Below are 19,187 nucleotides of genomic sequence, written 5' to 3'. Positions count from 1 at the left end.
ACCCCTCATATATAACTTATGTTTTTTTATTATTGACATTTTTTTACTAGATATATGAATTAGGAAAGATGCTCTAGGCTTAGTTTTGTTTTTTATGTTTTCCAATATACCTACATGCAATATATATGTATATATATATATATATATATTAAAAGATGCCTGATTAGTCACATCAGAAATATCCCTCTAATTCTCTATAATTGTCTTTCGGGAAATGCTTTATTTGCCCTCAAATTAGCTTATCAGTACATACTCCCAATTCATAAATAAGGACCACCAAAGATCATTTTCTTCAACTCCATTGGAGAAAATAAGATGTTTTGTAGTGAATGACTGTTTATGTGCATGTGGCTAAAAGACAATACTTGCATTGTTTATAATCAAATAGAAAAGAAAAGAGCAGAAGTATATGAGGTTCAGTAGCTCAAAGCTGATAGGATATTCCTACCTCTAAGCACCCAAACAGCAAGAAAAATGATAGATAGCAGCAAAAACAAGATGCAGAAATAATAAAAGAAACACTGTTGTATTGAAACCCAGGTATTCGAGAGCCTGGTCTCTCCCAAAAGAGGTTGCAATCACCAATTCCAGCCTACCCCCAAATGGTCTATTTACTATCCTTAATATACTATGACCTCACTGTACTCCCATGTACCTTACTCCCACCCAAACACAACTCACATAACTACCTTTCATTGACCCTTACTAATTGGATAGCAATTACCCCCGAACTTTTCCCTCCCCCTTATTTCTCCTAGTATACACAAATGTAATAGGAGGCCTATCAATACCGCCGGCCACAAGTTTCACCTTGTCCTCAAGGTGGAAGACAAGGTGGAAGTTTGGAAATTGCTCTTGAATCACACGAAAGTCCTCCCAAGTTGCTTCACATTCGGGCATGTTCATCCATTTTATCAATGCTTGAGGGGCTGCTTTGTGAGTTCCTGGCCGAAATTCCAAAACAGATTCTGGTGTCAAGATCCATTCCAACTCTGCTGTCAACTCCGGAGGTAACGTGGAAGGTTGCTGATTTGGTCCCAATGCTGCCTTCAGCAGCGATACATGAAAAATAGGATGTATTGTAGCGTCCGGAGGGAGCTGAAGGTGATACGCTGCTGTCCCAATGCGTTCTAGGATCGGAAAAGGGCCAAAATATCGCGGTGACAGCTTCTCATTGATGCGTTTAGCGACTGTTTTCTGCCGATATGGCCTTAACTTCACATAGACTAAGTCCCCCACCTTAAACTGCACATCCCTTCTTTTTTTATCAGCCAGCACCTTCATCTTCTGTTGAGCCCGGTGTAAGTTCTGTCTTAGCAGCCCCAAAATGTTATCTCTGTCCTGAAGCATTTGTTCCACCGCTGATACTTTAGTGCTGGCTGGTCCAAAACGTACTAATGGAGGAGGGTCCCTGTGATATAGTGCACGAAACGGGGTCATTCCTGCTGCCGAATGAAAGGATGTGTTGTACCAATATTCTGCCCAAGATATCCACTTGGCCCATTGAGTTGGTTTGGAACTGACAAAACACCGCAAGTAAGTTTCCAGGCAGCGGTTTACCACCTCTGTTTGCCCATCCGATTGTGGGTGATAAGCTGTACTCTTCTTCAAACTTGTGCCTTGTAACCGAAATAACTCCTTCCAAAATAAACTAAGGAATACCTTGTCGCGGTTTGAAACAATGGAACGTGGTACGCCATGAAGTTTGACGACTTCTCGCACAAAGCTTGCTGCCACGGTGCTAGCTGTAAACAGGTGACGGAGGGGTATGAAATGTGCATATTTACTCCAACGGTCCACCACCACAAGAATGGAGTCAAACCCATTCGATTTCGGCAGTCCCTCTATAAATTCATTGAAATGTCATCCCAAACTTGGTCTGGAATAGGCAATGGCTATAACAAACCCGTCGGAGATTGAGCTAAGTACTTGCTTTGCTGACAAATGGCACATTCAACGACAAACTTCTGTACATCTCTTCTCATACCTTGCCAATATAAGTCAGCCGCTATCCGCTGAAAAGTCTTAAACACACCAGAATGTCCACCCACGTTACTGCTGTGATATTCCTGCAATAATAATGGAATGAAAGGGGAAGAAGACGGTATGACCAAACGTCCCTTATATTTCAGGCAGCCTTGCACCAAAGAATATCCCGCTACCTGTTGCCCATCTTGTAGTTGCTTCGCTATGTTGAACAGACTAGGATCAGCTGCAGTGTGCGCCTGAAGATCTGGAATAGACACAACATTGGGGACCGAAATGGCAGCCAAGGAAGCCTCGCAAGGTAGGCGGGCTAGTGCATCAGCGGCCTTGTTCTCTAGCCCCAGTTTGTACTGAATATCAAAGTCATATCCTAGCAGCTTTGTAAGCCATTTTTGATGCTCTAGAGCCACCAATCTTTGCTCCAACAAGTACTTCAAGCTGCATTGATCCGTCCTGACCAAAAACTTGCGCCCCAACAAGTAAGGCCTCCATTTTTGGACTGCCAAAACAATTGCCATAAGTTCCCTCTCATAGATAGACTTCATTCGGGCCCGTGATGATAAGACTTGGCTGAAATAGGCAACGGGACGTCCATTCTGCATCAAAACAGCCCCTAAACCAGCCCCCGACGCATCTGCCTCCAACACAAACGGAACTGAAAAATTGGGTAATGCTAGAACAGGTACCGAGCACATTGCTTTCTTCAAATGAAGAAAGGCCGAATCTGCCTCTCGAGTCCAGCCGTATGAATCATTGTGAAGTTAGTCTGTAAGTGGCTTCGTGATGCTCCCATAACCTTGCACAAACTTTCGGTAAAAACCTGTGAGCCCCAAAAAACCCTGTAACTCCTTGATGGTCTTTGGTGTGGGCCATGTCTCCATTGCCGCCAATTTACTTGGGTCGGCAGCCACCCCTTTGGCCGAAATTACATGGCCCAAATACTCTACTTGTGCTAGTGCGAACATACACTTCTTCCTATTGGCGAATAGCTTGTGGATATGGATGCGTTCCAAGACCAAATGTAAGTGATGTAGATGGTCCTCCAATAACGGGCTGTATATAAGAATATCATCAAAGAATACCAATACAAACTTCCTCAAGAAATCGCGAAACACTTCATTCATAAGCGCTTGAAAAGTAGCCGGGGCGTTGGCTAGGCCAAAGGGCATTACTAGAAACTCATAATGCCCTTCATGTGTGTGAAAGGCTGTCTTCTCAATATCTCTCGCCTTGACTCGAATTTGGTGGTATCCGGACTTTAAGTCAAGCTTGGTGAACACTTGCGCCCCATGAAGCTCATCCAACAACTCATCGATTACTGGAATCGGAAACTTATCAGCCACAGTTTCCCGATTGAGGGCCCTATAGTCCACACAAAAACGCCAACTCCCATCCTTCTTCTTCACTAGCAAAACCGGGCTAGAAAAAGGACTGTTACTCGGCTGTATAATTCCTGCAGGGAGCATTTCAGTGACTAATCTCTCAATTTCGTCCTTTTGAACTTGAGCATAGCGGTATGGTCTCACGGATATTGGGCCCGACCCCTCTTTAAGATTTATGGCATGTTCCCGAGCTCGTATAGGGGGTAATCTCGCTAGCATGTCGAAGACGGACTGGAATTCTTGCAAAACCGAAGCTACTGCGTGTGGGAGGGGCTGTTGCTCGCTTGCGGTTTCCGTCGACAGCGTTCCCAACTGTACCCAAAACCCCTGTGCCTCTCTTTCAACCGATAGAATCATCGCTTTGAGTGAAATAGGAGATTTGCATAAACTAGGATCTCCTTGTAACGTAATCCAAGACCCAGCCATCTCAAATTTCATCACCATCGACCTCCAATTGACCTACATGTTACCAAGCGTCTCCAACCACTTAATACCGAGGATCACATCTGTCCCCCCGAGCTCCAATGGTAAAAAATCTGTGACGACCCACAATGCTCCCAAATCGAGCTCTACATGAGCACAAATTCCCTCTGTTCGGACCTTTCCCCCCGTCCCCAATAGCACACCGTAACACGTCGTAGCTGTGATAGGAATCCCCACTGCTGCCACAATCTCCGTTGAAATAAAATTATGGGTCGCTCCACTGTCAATTAAGACCGTTACTGGTCGATTTCCAATATGCCCTACCAACTTCATGGTGTGTGCCGATGAGATGCCTACGAGGGAGTTTAAGGAAAGGGTGGCCAGCGTCTCTTCGGATTCACAGTTTTCTGCTGCCTCCGGGGAAGGGGGTGGCAATTCCTCCATTTGAAATGATTCGTCCTCATCCGACAGTAACAGAACTTGCAGAAATTTCTACTCACATTCATGGCCACGGTGGAATTTCTTGTCACAGCGAAAACACACTCCTCTAGCCCGTTTGTCCTGATACCCTCTGCGAAATGGTTGAGTTTTCGGCGCCTGCACTGAATTGATTCTCGTGGATGCCGCTGCCTGAGAAGATGAAGGGGTCAGGGATGTTACAGGGGGTTTCACGGTAAAGGGGTTCTGTGAGTTTCTGGTTAGTGTGATTGGGCTTAGGGTTTGTTTGGCCATTGCTGGGTGAATGGGCTGGCTCGTTTGTAAAAGTTGATGGCCCTCTTCTATTCGTTGGGTCGTATACATGATACTGGCCAAGCCCACGGGCTGAAGTATGTGCAGTGCGGCTTTGATATTTTCCTGAAGCCCACGAACAAAGCTTCCCTCTAGGACGTGATCTGGTACATCGGGTACCCGAGACGCTAACATCTCCCATCTCAATCGATAGTCCCGGACTGTTGTGGTCTGTGAGACGGACAGAAGCTCTTCTGAGACCAAACCCACCGGCGAAGCCCTAAAACGGAGGAGTATTTGCTGTTTCAAACTAGCCCAAGACGTAATTGGTCGACGTTGATTCTCCCACTGGAACCACGTCAATGCATCGCCATCGAGCCCGATGATTGCCGTTTCTAGCATTTGAGGCTCCGTCATGTGCATCAGCATAAAATATTGCTCTGTTCTGTAAACCCAGCCGTCCGGATTCTCCCCTGAAAACAGTGGTAGCTCCATTCTCGGTGGCCAAAAATCATGGCCAAAATTCTGTCCTGCATACATTGGCTCCGACGACTATTGTTGTTGTTCGTGAGGCCGACTGGATGGTTCCCCAATAATCGGAGGCACCGGGCAAAGATTCTGTGCCCCCGGTTGTGTTGTTCGTGCCCCAGACAAATTCTCCTCTTCCAATGCCCGTCGCTGACGATCGGACTCCATGGCCGATGATCCTCCTGCCGGCTTCCCCGAAGCTTGAAGCAGCAGGGCCAAGTGAGCCACCAAGAAATCCATCTTCTTCTCCAAATCCCACAGCCTCAGCACCTCGGTCTTCATCGATTCCAGCTCCTTAGGAAGGTGCTGAAATTCCAATCGTAATTCCTCCAATTCTCTCCTAAAATCTGATTGCAACAACTCAATCTTCTCTTCCAACACTTCACTCTGCAAATCCTTTTTCGGCCCCATGGAAATCGATTGCTCTGATACCAATTTGATAGGATATTCCTACCTCTAAGCACCCAAACAGCAAGAAAAATGATAGATAGCAGCAAAAACAAGATGCAGAAATAATAAAAGAAACACTGTTGTATTGAAACCCAGGTATTCGAGAGCCTGGTCTCTCCCAAAAGAGGTTGCAATCACCAATTCCAGCCTACCCCCAAATGGTCTATTTACTATCCTTTATATACTATGACCTCACTGTACTCCCATGTACCCTACTCCCACCCAAACACAACTCACATAACTACCTTTCATTGACCCTTACTAATTGGATAGCAATTACCCCCGACTTTTCCCTCCCCCTTATTTCTCCTAGTGTACCCAAATTTAATAGGAGGCCTATCAAAAGCACTTCATTTTGAAGCCATGTTGGGATGTTGGAAGGCAGATACATTTAGATTCATATAAATAATAATATTTCTGCTTAGTTTTGGTCTAAAAGAAGGTTTATTTTTCTGGTCCAAAAGACTATAATTAAGAATGAAACTGAACTAGTGAACATCTTTTCAAGTCTATTAGACTTCTCATTAGCACAAAAAGGGAAAATAATACTTTGGTTCCATGGGAAGAGAATATGTGATCTTTATAATTGACTAGAAAAATTCTTTAAAGAAAACAAAGTTGATGATGATGGTCTAGTCAATTTTTCTCCTAGAATTCAATTTTACAATAATTGCTTGACAGACAAAGTCCAAAATTGAGGAAATCTAGTGAGCTTGAAGATCAAGAGATCGAATTCCATTAAAGAATCAGAGCACAAAGACCACTTATAAAAGAATATACTTGATCAATGGGGGCAACAATTAACTGAAGAATCACTAGTTTTTTTTTTATTTATTCTATATTTTGAAATTTTAGTGTGTTCTTATTAAAATTATTATAACTTTGCTTTGTTTACTATAGAGTCACTATCAAACAAGAAGTTTTCTGCCTTTATTTTGTTATTTTGAAGTGATAAAGTTGAGATGTTGCTCTCAAGAACTAGTTGAATGTGGAAGTGGGATCAGGAGCATGATAAGAGGTCTTATTTATTTATTTATATATTATTATTATTATTATTATTATTATTTTTTCAAATTTCAACAAAAGGTGGTGATGTAAGCAGAGGAAAACAAGTCATGGTCCATAGCTACTGCTTCTCTGGTTTTCACCAAAAGTAGTAAACAATTAAGACCCCATCGGTATTTCTGGCTTGATAATGCTAAGATTCTTCAAACTGTGGTTTGTCACGATACGGGGCTTTAATCTCTTCTTTGTGTGGCCTTAATAGTTATATATCAAAAGAAATAAATAAAAGAAAATCAACAAGCCTTTCTTTGGACACTGTCCCTTGATTTTGATAGCTAGAGATTCCAAACTTCTCTTAATATAATTATATATATGTATATATATACACTGTATTCATCATTTTGGTTTGATAATAATAATAATAATAATAATTTTAGTATATTAATCTGTGGTGGTGGAGGATGAAGAAACTAAAGAAAATGATGGCTGACATGATATCTTCTATACAATTACAATGAAAGGTGACATAAAGTATGCTTTCTATAATTAAGGAATAGCTCCCAAGATTAAAATGGCATAAACTCATTTAACAAGAAAGAAAAAGAACAAACTTTACTTTAGACAAACCAAAATAGATTGAAGAAAAGAAAAAGCTAGAGCAATCACAATATAATTTTTCAGGAGAAAGTAAATGAGTGATTTTTTTATATGATTAAATGTGTGATTTTTAATACCCAGAAAGATAGTAGTCTAAGCATGGTTCTTCTCTCCTCCTCACCCAAGTTTTTTATTTTTTATTTTTTGAATATAATACAATGTGATATATCAATGGATCTGATTCCTTGCCTTGCTAATAGTACATTTGTGTCTCAGTCTGCTTATTTACACACTACAGCCTCTCTTAGTGGAGGAATATGTGGAATCAAGAAAGGTGAGATTGGGGTAAAGCGTAAGAAACAGTACATGAAGAAAAACGTATAAAAAGTGTAGATGTAGCTGGTTTTGGGGAGACAACCAGAAAGAAAAATAAAAACTTAAATGCAAGTAAAGGGAAAAAGAAAAGTAGCAAGATTTTATTTTATGGAAGACAGAGAGAGAAAGAGAGAAGTTATATTTATGTGCTTATTATTTAATGTTTATATGATTTAGAAAAAGAAATCCCACTACCTTATTGAGTAACATTAATCTGTACTACTGGTCTTGTAAGACAAAAAAAGCTCCACCCAATGGCACAATTGTCAGCAGCAAATTTGGACAGGTGTTTGGTTGGCCTATCAGGACTTTTTTCCCTGCATTCTCTGTTTTGGCAAAAAGAAAAGAAGAAAAAGTGTAAATAAACAAATAATATAATAGTAATTTACTTACAACTGAATTTATGTAAGCTTGTTTTTATTTGACAAATTATATATCTTTTTAACTTAGAGTGAGTGAGTAATTAAATGTTTATCATTGATTTAATTTTTGCCTGTTACTTTGGTTTTCTCTCTTCCTTCATTTAAGAGATGTTGAACTTGAACAGATTCCAACAAAACAAAATGAAAAAGATATAAAAAAAGATGTGTAGTTTATAGCAAAGGGGTCTTGGAGATAAATATGTTTTTTTATATTATTATTATTATTGAACAAATAATTAGTATTTTTCTCTCTATCTAGTTCTATCCGTTTACTCAAAGAGAGAGAGAGAGAGTTTTGTGCTGTGTGTTTTGTCACGATCATTGGATGCACGTGGAAGCCCAGAAGGTAAATTCTTCTAAACTTAGAGTGAAGTTCATATAAGAGTCTATAAAAATGGATTAGAGTTATATTTGATATATTATATAATACATAACAATTTCGTGTTGATACCCATCTTTCATCTTCGTCAGTTTCTCTCTGCCACCTCTCCCTCCTCCTACTCCACTTCCTTCTTCTTTGTAAGAATCATCACCATCTTTTATTTCTTTATTTATTATTTTGCTTGTTACAGCACTTTGTTCAATGGTTTTAAGCTGCATGGGATTTCTCTCTCTCTCTCTCTCTCTCTCTCTCTCTCTCTCTCTTTTGTGTGTGTGTGTGTCTTTGTAACCTTCACCCTTTGATGGAATGCAAATTGAGATTGTTTCACGATCTGGGTTTCTCTTCTTTTGCTTTGAAACTCTCAACTTGATTCTGGATCGTTTGCTTTTGATTCTAGTTTAAGGTCAACCTGGTCTTTTGTTGGATTGGGGTCTTGTTTCGAATTAAGACCATTTTTACAGTTACTTTTATGAATTGTTTCAAAAAAGAAAAAGAAAAAGGAAAAAAGTTATTTTTATTTCATCAATTTGAAATTGTAATCTTAACAAGGACTTAGACTAGTAAATTATGCAGAATTTAGGCCCCTAATATCGTTTAACGCCTACAAGATGAAAAGCATGACCATTCTATATTTTGCACTCAACTATTTCTTGTGAATATACTTGCCAAGAAGTCTCCTTTACTTCTTGATAACTTATTTATGATGAATGTTCTATCAATCTTTTTATATATAAATAATATATATATATATATATTAAAACTTGATGATTACATCTAAAATTAGTTTGATTGATTGTTTGTACTAGTGTGAAGTTGTTGGAAATATGGCTCTTTTTGGGGGTCATAAAGATAAGGAGTTGAGGATTCATGAAAGTTTGGATGAGCTTGGGACTGATTTGGCAGACTACATAGCTGAATTATCAGAGACGTCAGTGAAGGAGAGGGGTGTCTTTGCTGTCGCCTTATCTGGTGGTTCTCTCATTGGCTTAATGGGGTATCAATGCCTTCCTTTTTCTACTTTGATTTAATTTGTTTTTGTGATTTTGGTGTTTTTGTTTAAATTTGTGATGGAAAACAGAAAACTCTGTGAAGCTCCTTATAACAAGACTGTAGACTGGACTAAATGGTACATACTATGGGCTGATGAGCGTGTTGTGACCAAAAACCATGCTGATAGCAATTATAAGCTTGCCAAGGATGGTCTTTTCTCCAAGGTTTGCTCCTTCACCTTCTTCTTCTTCTTAATTAAACATTAGTTATGTAAAATGATGTATGTGGCGATTCCCCCCAGTTTTCCATTCCTCTTAAGTGCAAAACTTGGTAAAAATGAAAAAAGATGATGACCTCATTACTCTTGACGTTTTCGAAGGGAATCCGCTGATTTAGGTGGTGCTTATGGGATTTTCGTGGTAATGTCAAAAAGCTAGCTCAAATTGGCTTAGATCCCTATTCCAATATCACATTTTTGCTAAAGAGGTTAACTGACATGAGATATGCTTTTGGTGCCAAATCTCTCATTGACCATGTTTTGCTAGAAAATATTTTATTATAGACCATTTTACTTTGGAAGGTATTTAAATTTGGTAATTTGCAGATAAAATTGGCTTGTAAAAGAGGAAAGAATCATATTAATAATATCTCTACTTTAGTCATCTATCTTTTCACGATTAACCAAACCAGATAGCAACTTTCCACAAATACCAGATGGCAACTTCAGAACTTCTATTTAGAGATTTTACTTAACTGACTTTATCGATTCCTTCTTACCTGTCCTAAACCGAGTTCTATTGTCATTTACTTTGGGTGAGCTGCAAATTTCGATTTCACCTTTCGATTCTTTAACATCTAGACCCTTTTTTCTTTCCATTCGCATAATAAGATTGCTTTTGCACAAAATCATATCATCTTAATTATGAAAATATTTTTAATGGTAAATTGGTTGGTGAGGTAAGAATGTTGTTATGTATACTTGTGGTTGAATTTCTGTCCACATGATATGACAAGTTTATCTGAGAGCAGTAAAGTTGTTAGGTATGATCCTAATGAACCAATCTATCCACTTCTAAAAAATTTCATGGATTGGGTTTGATTCATGGAGAGTGTACTTTCTGTTTGCTTGATTTAAATAGTTTGAATTTGCTGATGAAGCATTAAAGCATTCTTGGGACTTTTGAATCAATTAATAAGTTTTTAAGTTTATAAAATAGACTCTACATTACTTATTTTCTAATTATTACTTATTTGAAAGTTACAGACTTGACTTTTTTTGATGTTGTCTTGACTTGTAAGCTCAATTTTCCTACATAATCAAACTAATTGAGTGACAAGAGCAGAATGTCAATAAGCAAAGGAACTATATAAAACCATTATGGTGAGGATTAAATTTTGTGCTTATTGATTAGTAGAGTTTAGAACAGGTAGATAACTTTTTTTATACCTATTTAATTGGAGCAGTTGAACTAATGTGGAACCTAGCAACATGACAGAAATAACCAATTTATTAGGCTTCAGACTAGTAGAGTGTAATTCTTAGGTGTCCACTCAAAAGTTAAAACAAGTGACCCTACCTTTGATTTATACCATTGTTGTTATTATTATTATCATTGGCTAAAAGGATTGATGACTGTTCATCTGTTTCCGAACAACTCAAATGCCAAAACTGCTGTTTTCTTCTTTCTGTTTCTAAAGCCATGCACAAGTCATTTTTTAAGTTGCATGTTTGTCATTACATGAATCGGATAACAGATCAGGCTTTTATGTTAAAGTGTATTAGAGAAAAATATACATTACAATCTCATATTCTGTATTTTTTTTAATCTGAATCTCATGTTTTGTATTCCTTGACTAGAAGTCCATGCACCCTGCATCACTGTTTTAGTACAAGTAAAAATTTTAACAATTTTTTTTAAGTCATTGTAGTATTTTGTTAATGTTCACCATCATCTTTACTCTAACCTGCTTTTTTTATTGCAGGTACCAATTGTTCCAAGTCATGTGAATTCTATCAATGACTCGGTTTCAGCAGAGGAAGCTGCGAGTGAGTACGAGTTTGTTATTCGTCAGTTGGTGAAGTCTCGTGTAATTAGTGTGTCTGATACGAGTGACTGTCCCAAGTTTGACCTTGTTCTTCTTGGAATGGGCTCAGATGGTCATGTTGCCTCTCTCTTCCCTAATCATTCAGTGCTTGATGAGAATAATGAATGGGTAACTTTCATTACTGACTCCCCAAAACCTCCACCTGAGAGGATCACTTTCACTCTGCCAGTCATCAACTCAGCATCCAACGTGGCTATAGTCGTGACTGGCGAAAGCAAAGCGGAAGCTGCGCACTTGGCAATTGATGATGTGGGACCAGATTGCCTAGTGGTACCTGCAAGGATGGTGCAGCCAACAAAAGGGAAGCTGGTGTGGTTTTTGGACAGGCCATCTGCCTCAAAACTTGAGGGTTTTCAATTTTCTGACTAGGTAGGCTCGACCTCTTCATTCCCAAGTGTATGTTTGTATTTAGTGGAGGGATTTGATGCTTTTTGCTTCATTTTCTTTTTCATTAGTTCCCTTATTTTGTTATTTTGCTTTTGGGTTAAAATCTCCATTTTGCCTTAGTCTACCTTTCCTCTCTTTTTCTTTTTCTTCTCATCTTTTTCTCTAGGGAGTTGGAGAAGTGTGAGAAGTGTGATCTTCCTTTTTGTAACTAGAGGTTAATAAAAATACAAAAGCTTTTTTCTTTCTATACATCCTTACTAGTTTCTGATGATAATCTCGAAAGATAATATAATTGAAGTAGACATGATAACATGACCACAATTTATTGCATCAGAACATTGTGGGCTGATAGATCAGAGATATTTATGGTTATGTTATTGTATCAGATAAGGAAATGAGTTTGGTTACATTTTTTTTCTCAATACTTTATTAGCAAAAATAAAAGGCAAAGGTAAGCTGCACGTGAAAACTAAACAGAACAATTTTGTAGGGTGGTGGTGGTGGACCAATGTTATTCCATCTTAATGTAATGTAATACTATCTTATCTCTTATTTCTCCAATGCAAAGAAACACTTACCCCCAAAGAATAAAATTTGTTGTCCCACTGGAGAGAGTTTGACATCACACCATCTTTTAAAATCAAATATTACTTTCTTCACCTACTCTCAACCATTCTAAATTAATATGTGAAAACTACATTACACCCCCAATCCATTCCAAGACAAGGACGGTTGAGTGTGAATAAATTTAATTATTATGTTTCTCTGTTAAAATTAGATAATGTTCACTCCCAATTACTTACCCTTGTCGTGCAAGTAAGCATATTTATCTTCAAAGGGTAATTTGTCAACAGTGAATGGAATAGTTATTGATGCAACATTGAGCAAGATTAACATTTTTTTGGGTTCAAGACTCAAACAAGTGCTAAAAGAATTGTGAGATTGTGATCTATCAATGGAATACAAAATTGGCGGTTCAGAATTAAAGTTACATCCTAGTTGTCCCAAAAAAAAGAAGAAAAATCTCGACTTTACAGGAGGGAAAATTCTCAGCTTCTCTAGGGATATAATAGCATAAATTATACTTGTCAGTGCTACAACCAAGATCAACTAACAGACTCTACTACAGTGCGGTATTCCATTTCTTTTATGGACCTAATGCCATTTTCATCAGGAACCACTTCTTCTTCCATACCTTCTTTCGGAGGGAAGCCACGCACTCGTCCAAGGGCCCATTGGTCTATGACCCCACAATCAATTGCATACCTAATTGTGCGCTCTAAGTATCCTTTATCAGTAATTCTATCTGGCTGGACAGTCAACATTCTCAAGAACGCTGGAAACAAGTGACAGAAATTAAGTATCTTTCTATAGTTTCATATCATCAATAAATGCAGTGCTACTCATTCTTAACTATTTAAACCTATATATATATATATAGTCATTAAAACCACAAGCAAGCACAACCATAAATAACTGAAAGAAATAAATCTTATAGTACCTGCTACAATGCCATCTCCAGATGCTGACATATCACCAGTAAAAGGAGTAAGAAGAGGATCTTCCATCCCATTAATGGCACCGTTGTGCTCTGCAGTGTAGTAGTGGATCTTGGAAGTACCGTTTGTCACGAACAATACCTTGAGATTTTCATGCCAAAGTGGTGCAACTACTTCTGGTTTGTAATGAACAAATTTAGATTTAGCATTGTTTTTGGTGTCAAATTCCTCTGAGGGTGCTATCCCGCATAGGAATTCAAGTTCTTGCTTGGTAACTTCAATAATATCTGCAAGATTCCACACTTGTTGTATGAAAGTCTTGGCTTCTTCACTAGAGTGCCAAAGGGGCAATGGAAGATTTACATCATAGAATATAACTCCTCCTAATTTCTTAGAAATCTTAATTGCTCGCAATGTAGTTGATCTCATGTTTGGATCAAGCAGGGAATGTGTGCTGACGTAGAACATCTTTGCCTGCACAATATGTTGCAGAAGTCAGAAATCATAGAAAAAACTATCAAGCAGAAGATATTAAAAAAAAGTCACATTAACTACAATTTGAACACTTAATACATGTTTTCTAATTATCATCAATCATTAACCTACCAGGCAGACATTTATGTTTAAAAAAACTTGCTAATTTTTAAGCAGTACTCCAGTCTTTGGAAGATCATCAGACACTCAATCAAAACAAATGGATGGCCATGAGAAACAATTCAATTGAAATTCAATTGTATGGATCATGGATAAAAAGATAAAATTAAATGCTGAATGATCTAATCAGAGGCACATATGCCAGATAGTTCGAACTTCCAAGTTCAATTCCCACCCACGGATAAAAAGAAAAGCAACATCAACCAATTGGAAACAGTTATTAATGTGAGGGAAGGACCAAATGACTAAAATCTTTTACCTCCTTCAGAACATCAATATTGATTTCAGTCTTTGATAAAGAATCCTCTGCACAAGGTTTAACACTAGTCATTCTCAAACGGCCCCTTTTGCTAATTTTCATATGTGATACCGCAGTTACCCGTTTACTATCAATACGAACTGATCTGGTTTGAACATTGTTGGCATTCATATAACACAACATAGCCTCACCATAGTCATCACTACCAAGTTTCCCCATGAAAGCAACTTTACCACCTAAGCTGGCAAGAGCAATTGCAACACTTCCTGCAGATCCCCCTGGAGCCCTGACAAATTTTTCAGGAGCCCACAAAGCTTCTTTCATTCTTTCGTGTACTTCATAATCTACAAGTCTATTGGCTGGTCTTCCTGCTGGCACAAAAGCATGTTGTGCAGCTCCGAAGCAACAAACAAGTGGCGGCCAACCATACGTGAAGCTAATATCCTCTCCCTCATCTATTTTTAACTCTTCCTCACTTTCATCCTCAACATTTGCAATAAAAGTTGACTCCTCGGGCTCACTCATTTCTGAGTCACTAAACGCATCTTCGTTATCAGAATCATCTTTCCGCTTAGTCTTCCTCCTCCTCCTTACCTTCTTCTCAGTCACCACATTCTCCGAGCTACTAGTAGCAGAAGAAGCTGTAAACAATTAAGATAACATGTTTAGTGATGACCAATCGAGATTGACCAAAAGATATAGGAACATAAACAAGCAAGAGTTGCACAAAACAAAAGGCAATACCTTTCTTTCGAGTCTTCCGTGGAGACTTCTTAGTGTCCTTACTAGACACGGAAACTATGCTATCAACACTCTCTCCATCACTAGTTACCTCCAATTCAGAATCCTCTTCAGGAGTTTCCGTTATCTCTTTCTTCCAAGTCCGTTTAGAAGTCCTAGTCGTCTTCTTCTTCACCACGACCTCATCCCCATCTGATGCTTCTGAATCCAAATTCTCTGCAGCTTTCTTTCTAGCAGCAAAAGCCCACTTCTTATTCTGCAACCTAAACTCCTGAAGTTGTACAAGTTTCCGTGACGTATAACAGGACGGCCAATTCGAGTGGCACCTGCATATTCCAGTCAGAAAATTTCACCATTTTAAACCATTACAGACTACTTTCATTTCAGGGGTTTAGAGGTTTATGTAAATCATATGAAAACCAACAACAAAATCGGGTTCCTTGCACATATTTGGTATGAATGGAAGTAAGCAATACAATGGCTTCCAAACAAAAGAAAGAAGTCTTTTTTTCTTCACAAAAGCAAAACAATGAAAGATAAAGGATTAGATAGAAAAGACAGAACCTGGGTAATGAGAACAAGTGAGTGAACGATAGAGACGCCATAGAAGGAGCTAAAGAGAGCTAAATCTCAGCTCTTTCTCTTCTGGGAAAGGGAACTGTGTACTAGCGGGATGAGTCTGCGGCACTTTGCTGTAGTGTGAAATGACCAAAACACCACTTTAAAAGGATCAACGGTCTTCAAGCTGCCACGTGTCTTACTATTATAAATTCGCGCTTTTAGACATAGTTCTCTTCTTCTCACGCCGCAGACTCTTTCTCCTCTCCTCAGTCCTTCCGGCTAATCTGACAGGTACCACCATTGACACCACTGATATCTTTATATAAAGAAACCAAGATACGAATTTGCTTCTTTCGTTTATGATAATTGTATTAATTTGATACAATATAATTCCTAAAGTGTTTATACATATATTTTTGGGGATTTTGTTTGGTGAAATTGTCCTGTAACAGTTGCCGGTTTCTCAATTTTATTTATTTATTCTCACTCTCTTTTGGTCCTTTGGGGAAAGTAGTTTTTTTTTTTATGTGCTTTTGTTAAAAATGGATAAATAAATATCTAGCAACAACTTCAACTATGCATTTAATGTGAATTAATGCAGATTCAGATAGAGATTTGACCTGTGTATGGGGGGAGGTAGAATATCAACTTCAGCATCATTTTGATTAGGATCCACTTCTGACGTGAACATGTTCAAGCAACTCTTGCCCGGTAAACTTGGATTAAACGGTCTCGCAAAGCATTGTAAAGGTAACTTTAAACTCAATTAATATACAATGTGTTTCAATTATAACTGTTCATTTATTGGCTTTCAAAAAGAAAGAGAATAAAGTGCATAATTCCTTGACTGATTAAATTAAGATTGATAAATTCTCAACTATCTTTTGAGGGGTGGCCAACTTGAATCTTGGTAGATTCTATACTCAATACGGTTAGAATTTATCTTTAATCGTTTGAGATCAGAAGAGTGGATTTGTTTATGGTAAATATTGGAGGTCCTTGATGCTAAATGGGAAAAAATCCTAGGTATAAGGATTTTGAAGATGGAGGTTATTGCCTTGGCCAGTTTCCTGATAGTTTTCTTTGTTTGAATCTTCATGCAGTGTCCCGTTTCGCTTTCCTGCATTCTTCGGCAAATGTGAGAGTGGAAGTTCATTCTCAGGAGCAAGAAGTAGTGATCGCTTTAGGTAGCAATGTGGGTGACAGGCTGCATAATTTTGACGAAGCCTTGCGCTTAATGAGAAGATCGGGCATAGATGTTGTAAGACATGGTTGTTTGTATGAAACAGCGCCAGCCTATGTGACTGATCAACCACACTTTCTCAATTCTGCTATTAGAGCTTTTACTAAGCTTGGACCTCATGAGCTATTGGGAGCACTTAAGAAAATTGAAAAGGACATGGGTCGTACTGATGGTATAAGGTATGGACCAAGGCCAATTGATTTAGACGTATTGTTCTATGGAAAGTTTAGGGTCAGTTCTGATATTCTTACCATCCCACATGAAAGAATTTGGGAAAGGCCATTTGTAATAGCCCCAGTGATGGATTTACTGGGATCAGCTGTTGAGAACGATACAGTTGCTTGCTGGCATTCTTTCGCTTCTCATGCTAATGATCTTTTTGAAACCTGGAAGAAATTGGGTGGCAATTCTCTAATTGGGAAAGAAGGTATGAAGAGGGTTTTGCCCATTAATAATGTTTTGTGGGACTGGTCTCAGAAAACCTCAGTCATGGGTATCCTTAATCTAACGCCAGATAGTTTTAGTGATGGAGGAAAGTTTCAATCTATCGAGAATGCAGTGTCTCAAGTCCGCTTGATGATTTCTGAAGGTGCAGATATGATTGACATTGGTGCACAATCTACGCGCCCAATGGCTGCTCTGATTTCACCTGAAGAAGAAACGGCCAGACTAATCCCTGTTTTAGAAGCCATTCTTGAAATGCCTGAAGTAGAAGGAAAACTTGTCTCTGTTGATACTTTCTACTCAGAAGTTGCTTCAGAAGCGGTTGGAAAAGGGGCTCATATTGTCAACGATGTATCTTCCGGGCAGATAGATTCCGACATGTTTAAGGTTGTTGCAGAACTTCAGGTTCCTTATATTGCAATGCACATGAGGGGGAACCCATCAACTATGCAGAATAGAGAAAACTTGCAATATGATAATGTTTGTAACCAGGTTGCCTCTGAGCTGTACTTAAGACTGAGAGATGCTGAAGTATCTGGTATCCCAGCTTGGAGGATAATAATTGACCCTGGCATTGGATTCTCAAAGAATACTGAACAAAATTTGGATATTCTTGTAGAGCTGGCAAACATCCGAACAGAGATTGCAAACAAAAGTTTGGCTTTGTCTCATGCACCTATACTTATAGGACCTTCTAGGAAGAAATTTTTAGGCGAAATATGCGCTCACCCTGCTGCAGTTGACCGAGATCCTGCCACTGTTGCTTCTGTCACTGCTGGAGTTTTGGCTGGTGCTAACATTGTGAGAGTGCATAACGTGAAAGATAATCTAGATGCTGTAAAGTTAAGTGATGCCATGTTGAGACGGAAAAAACCAGTTGTGTAAGATAATGAGAAGAAAATGTGCAATTTTTTCTTATGCAAAAAACATGCTTCTTATTCTCCACATTTTTTCCAGAACAGATTTGGGGGAGGATGCTGCACTCCTTAATTATAATGGTCTGCATTTCTGAATTATAATGGTGACGGCCTGTGTTATTGGACTGAGATGTCAAGTTCTGTGTATTTTTCTATTTACTGGGAGAAAGTGTCAAATTCGCACTTTCAACAAATTTTCTTCACATTTCATATGGTAAACATGTGTATGCAAGTCCACCTACGTAATAAGTTAAGAGCACTCACAATGTCCTGTAAAATCAACAAATCTTCAATTTTTTAAAGAAATGGTCAAAAAATGTACTCCAATAGTTGCTGTATTATGTATAAATTATTTACCTTTGCTACAGGACCAAGCTATATTTATAAAATACTGTTGATATTTTAAATTATTTTTTTTATTAATTTCTCATCCTCTCTCTCTCTCTCTCTCTTCAAGCTACATTTCTAGTTTTTTTTTTTATTTAAATGTCTTTCTTTCTTTGATTATCTTATATTAAGTGAAACTAGCGACAAGTCAAAAGTTGTTTATGCTTAATTTATTTAAATTGTAATTATTAATTTTTCTTTTCACAATACCTTTAATTATGGACTCATAGTTAGATAAATATTTCAAAATGAATAAAAAGTTTAATATTTAAATATTGTTAGAATAATATATTTTATTTATAAATTTAGATTAGTTAAAAACAGAGTATAATTATATTTGACATTATATATATAAATATTTTTAATATTAAAAGATATATAAATATTATTGTAAGATATAAAAGTATTATTGAAAGTGAGAAAATATTTAAAATGAATAAAAATATAATATTTAAATGATATATTTAAATGATATAGAGAAAAAAATAAAAAAAGTGATATATGATATAATCTAAAAGTTAAAGTAAAATAGAAAAAGTAGTATTTTGGTGGTTGGAAGTGCACTAAGTAAATTGAAAAAAGTAGAAAGGTAGAGATCCTTGAACCATTCAAAATATGGATTTCAAATATATGGAAGAGGAAGAAGAGGCTCACAAAATGACGGCCTGTTTCCATTGAAATTTTGTTTCATGTCATGCTCTATGGAAAAGGCTATTTCTT

At 37.9% G+C, this 19,187-nt stretch overlaps 3 protein-coding genes across 4 annotated transcripts; 2 read left to right on the top strand and 1 right to left on the bottom strand.

Moving 5' to 3' along the window:
* Window positions 1-7,974: 7,974 nt before the first annotated feature.
* Window positions 7,975-12,007, top strand: LOC133822944 (probable 6-phosphogluconolactonase 1). 2 transcript variants are annotated; one of them, XM_062255421.1, is made up of 5 exons: window positions 7,975-8,243; window positions 8,369-8,416; window positions 9,086-9,273; window positions 9,358-9,493; window positions 11,253-12,007. In XM_062255421.1, exons 1-5 carry the CDS (start codon window positions 8,223-8,225, stop codon window positions 11,742-11,744), a joined length of 885 nt encoding a protein of 294 aa, XP_062111405.1. In that variant the 5' UTR covers window positions 7,975-8,222; the 3' UTR covers window positions 11,745-12,007. The 2 variants fall into 2 exon arrangements, with proteins under 2 accessions (XP_062111405.1, XP_062111406.1); XM_062255422.1 differs by lacking the exon at window positions 8,369-8,416 and having other exon boundaries at window positions 7,976-8,243.
* Window positions 12,008-12,685: 678 nt separating this feature from the next.
* On the bottom strand, window positions 12,686-15,694 carry LOC133822942 (fructokinase-like 2, chloroplastic). The gene is made up of 5 exons (XM_062255419.1): window positions 15,480-15,694; window positions 14,919-15,241; window positions 14,175-14,815; window positions 13,264-13,735; window positions 12,686-13,098 (listed from the first exon to the last, which is right to left on the bottom strand). Exons 1-5 carry the CDS (start codon window positions 15,518-15,520, stop codon window positions 12,869-12,871), a joined length of 1,707 nt encoding a protein of 568 aa, XP_062111403.1. The 5' UTR covers window positions 15,521-15,694; the 3' UTR covers window positions 12,686-12,868.
* LOC133822943 (folate synthesis bifunctional protein, mitochondrial) lies at window positions 15,625-18,510 on the top strand. Its single transcript, XM_062255420.1, has 3 exons — window positions 15,625-15,767; window positions 16,078-16,226; window positions 16,580-18,510. Exons 2-3 carry the CDS (start codon window positions 16,166-16,168, stop codon window positions 18,046-18,048), a joined length of 1,530 nt encoding a protein of 509 aa, XP_062111404.1. The 5' UTR covers window positions 15,625-15,767; window positions 16,078-16,165; the 3' UTR covers window positions 18,049-18,510.
* The last annotated feature ends 677 nt before the right edge of the window (window positions 18,511-19,187 follow it).

This window comes from Humulus lupulus, chromosome 3 (genome assembly GCF_963169125.1).
Source record: "Humulus lupulus chromosome 3, drHumLupu1.1, whole genome shotgun sequence".
NCBI classification, from domain to species: Eukaryota; Viridiplantae; Streptophyta; class Magnoliopsida; order Rosales; family Cannabaceae; genus Humulus; species Humulus lupulus.
Note: the sequence above shows the minus strand (reverse complement) of the source record. Positions and strands in the feature narration are given on the sequence as shown.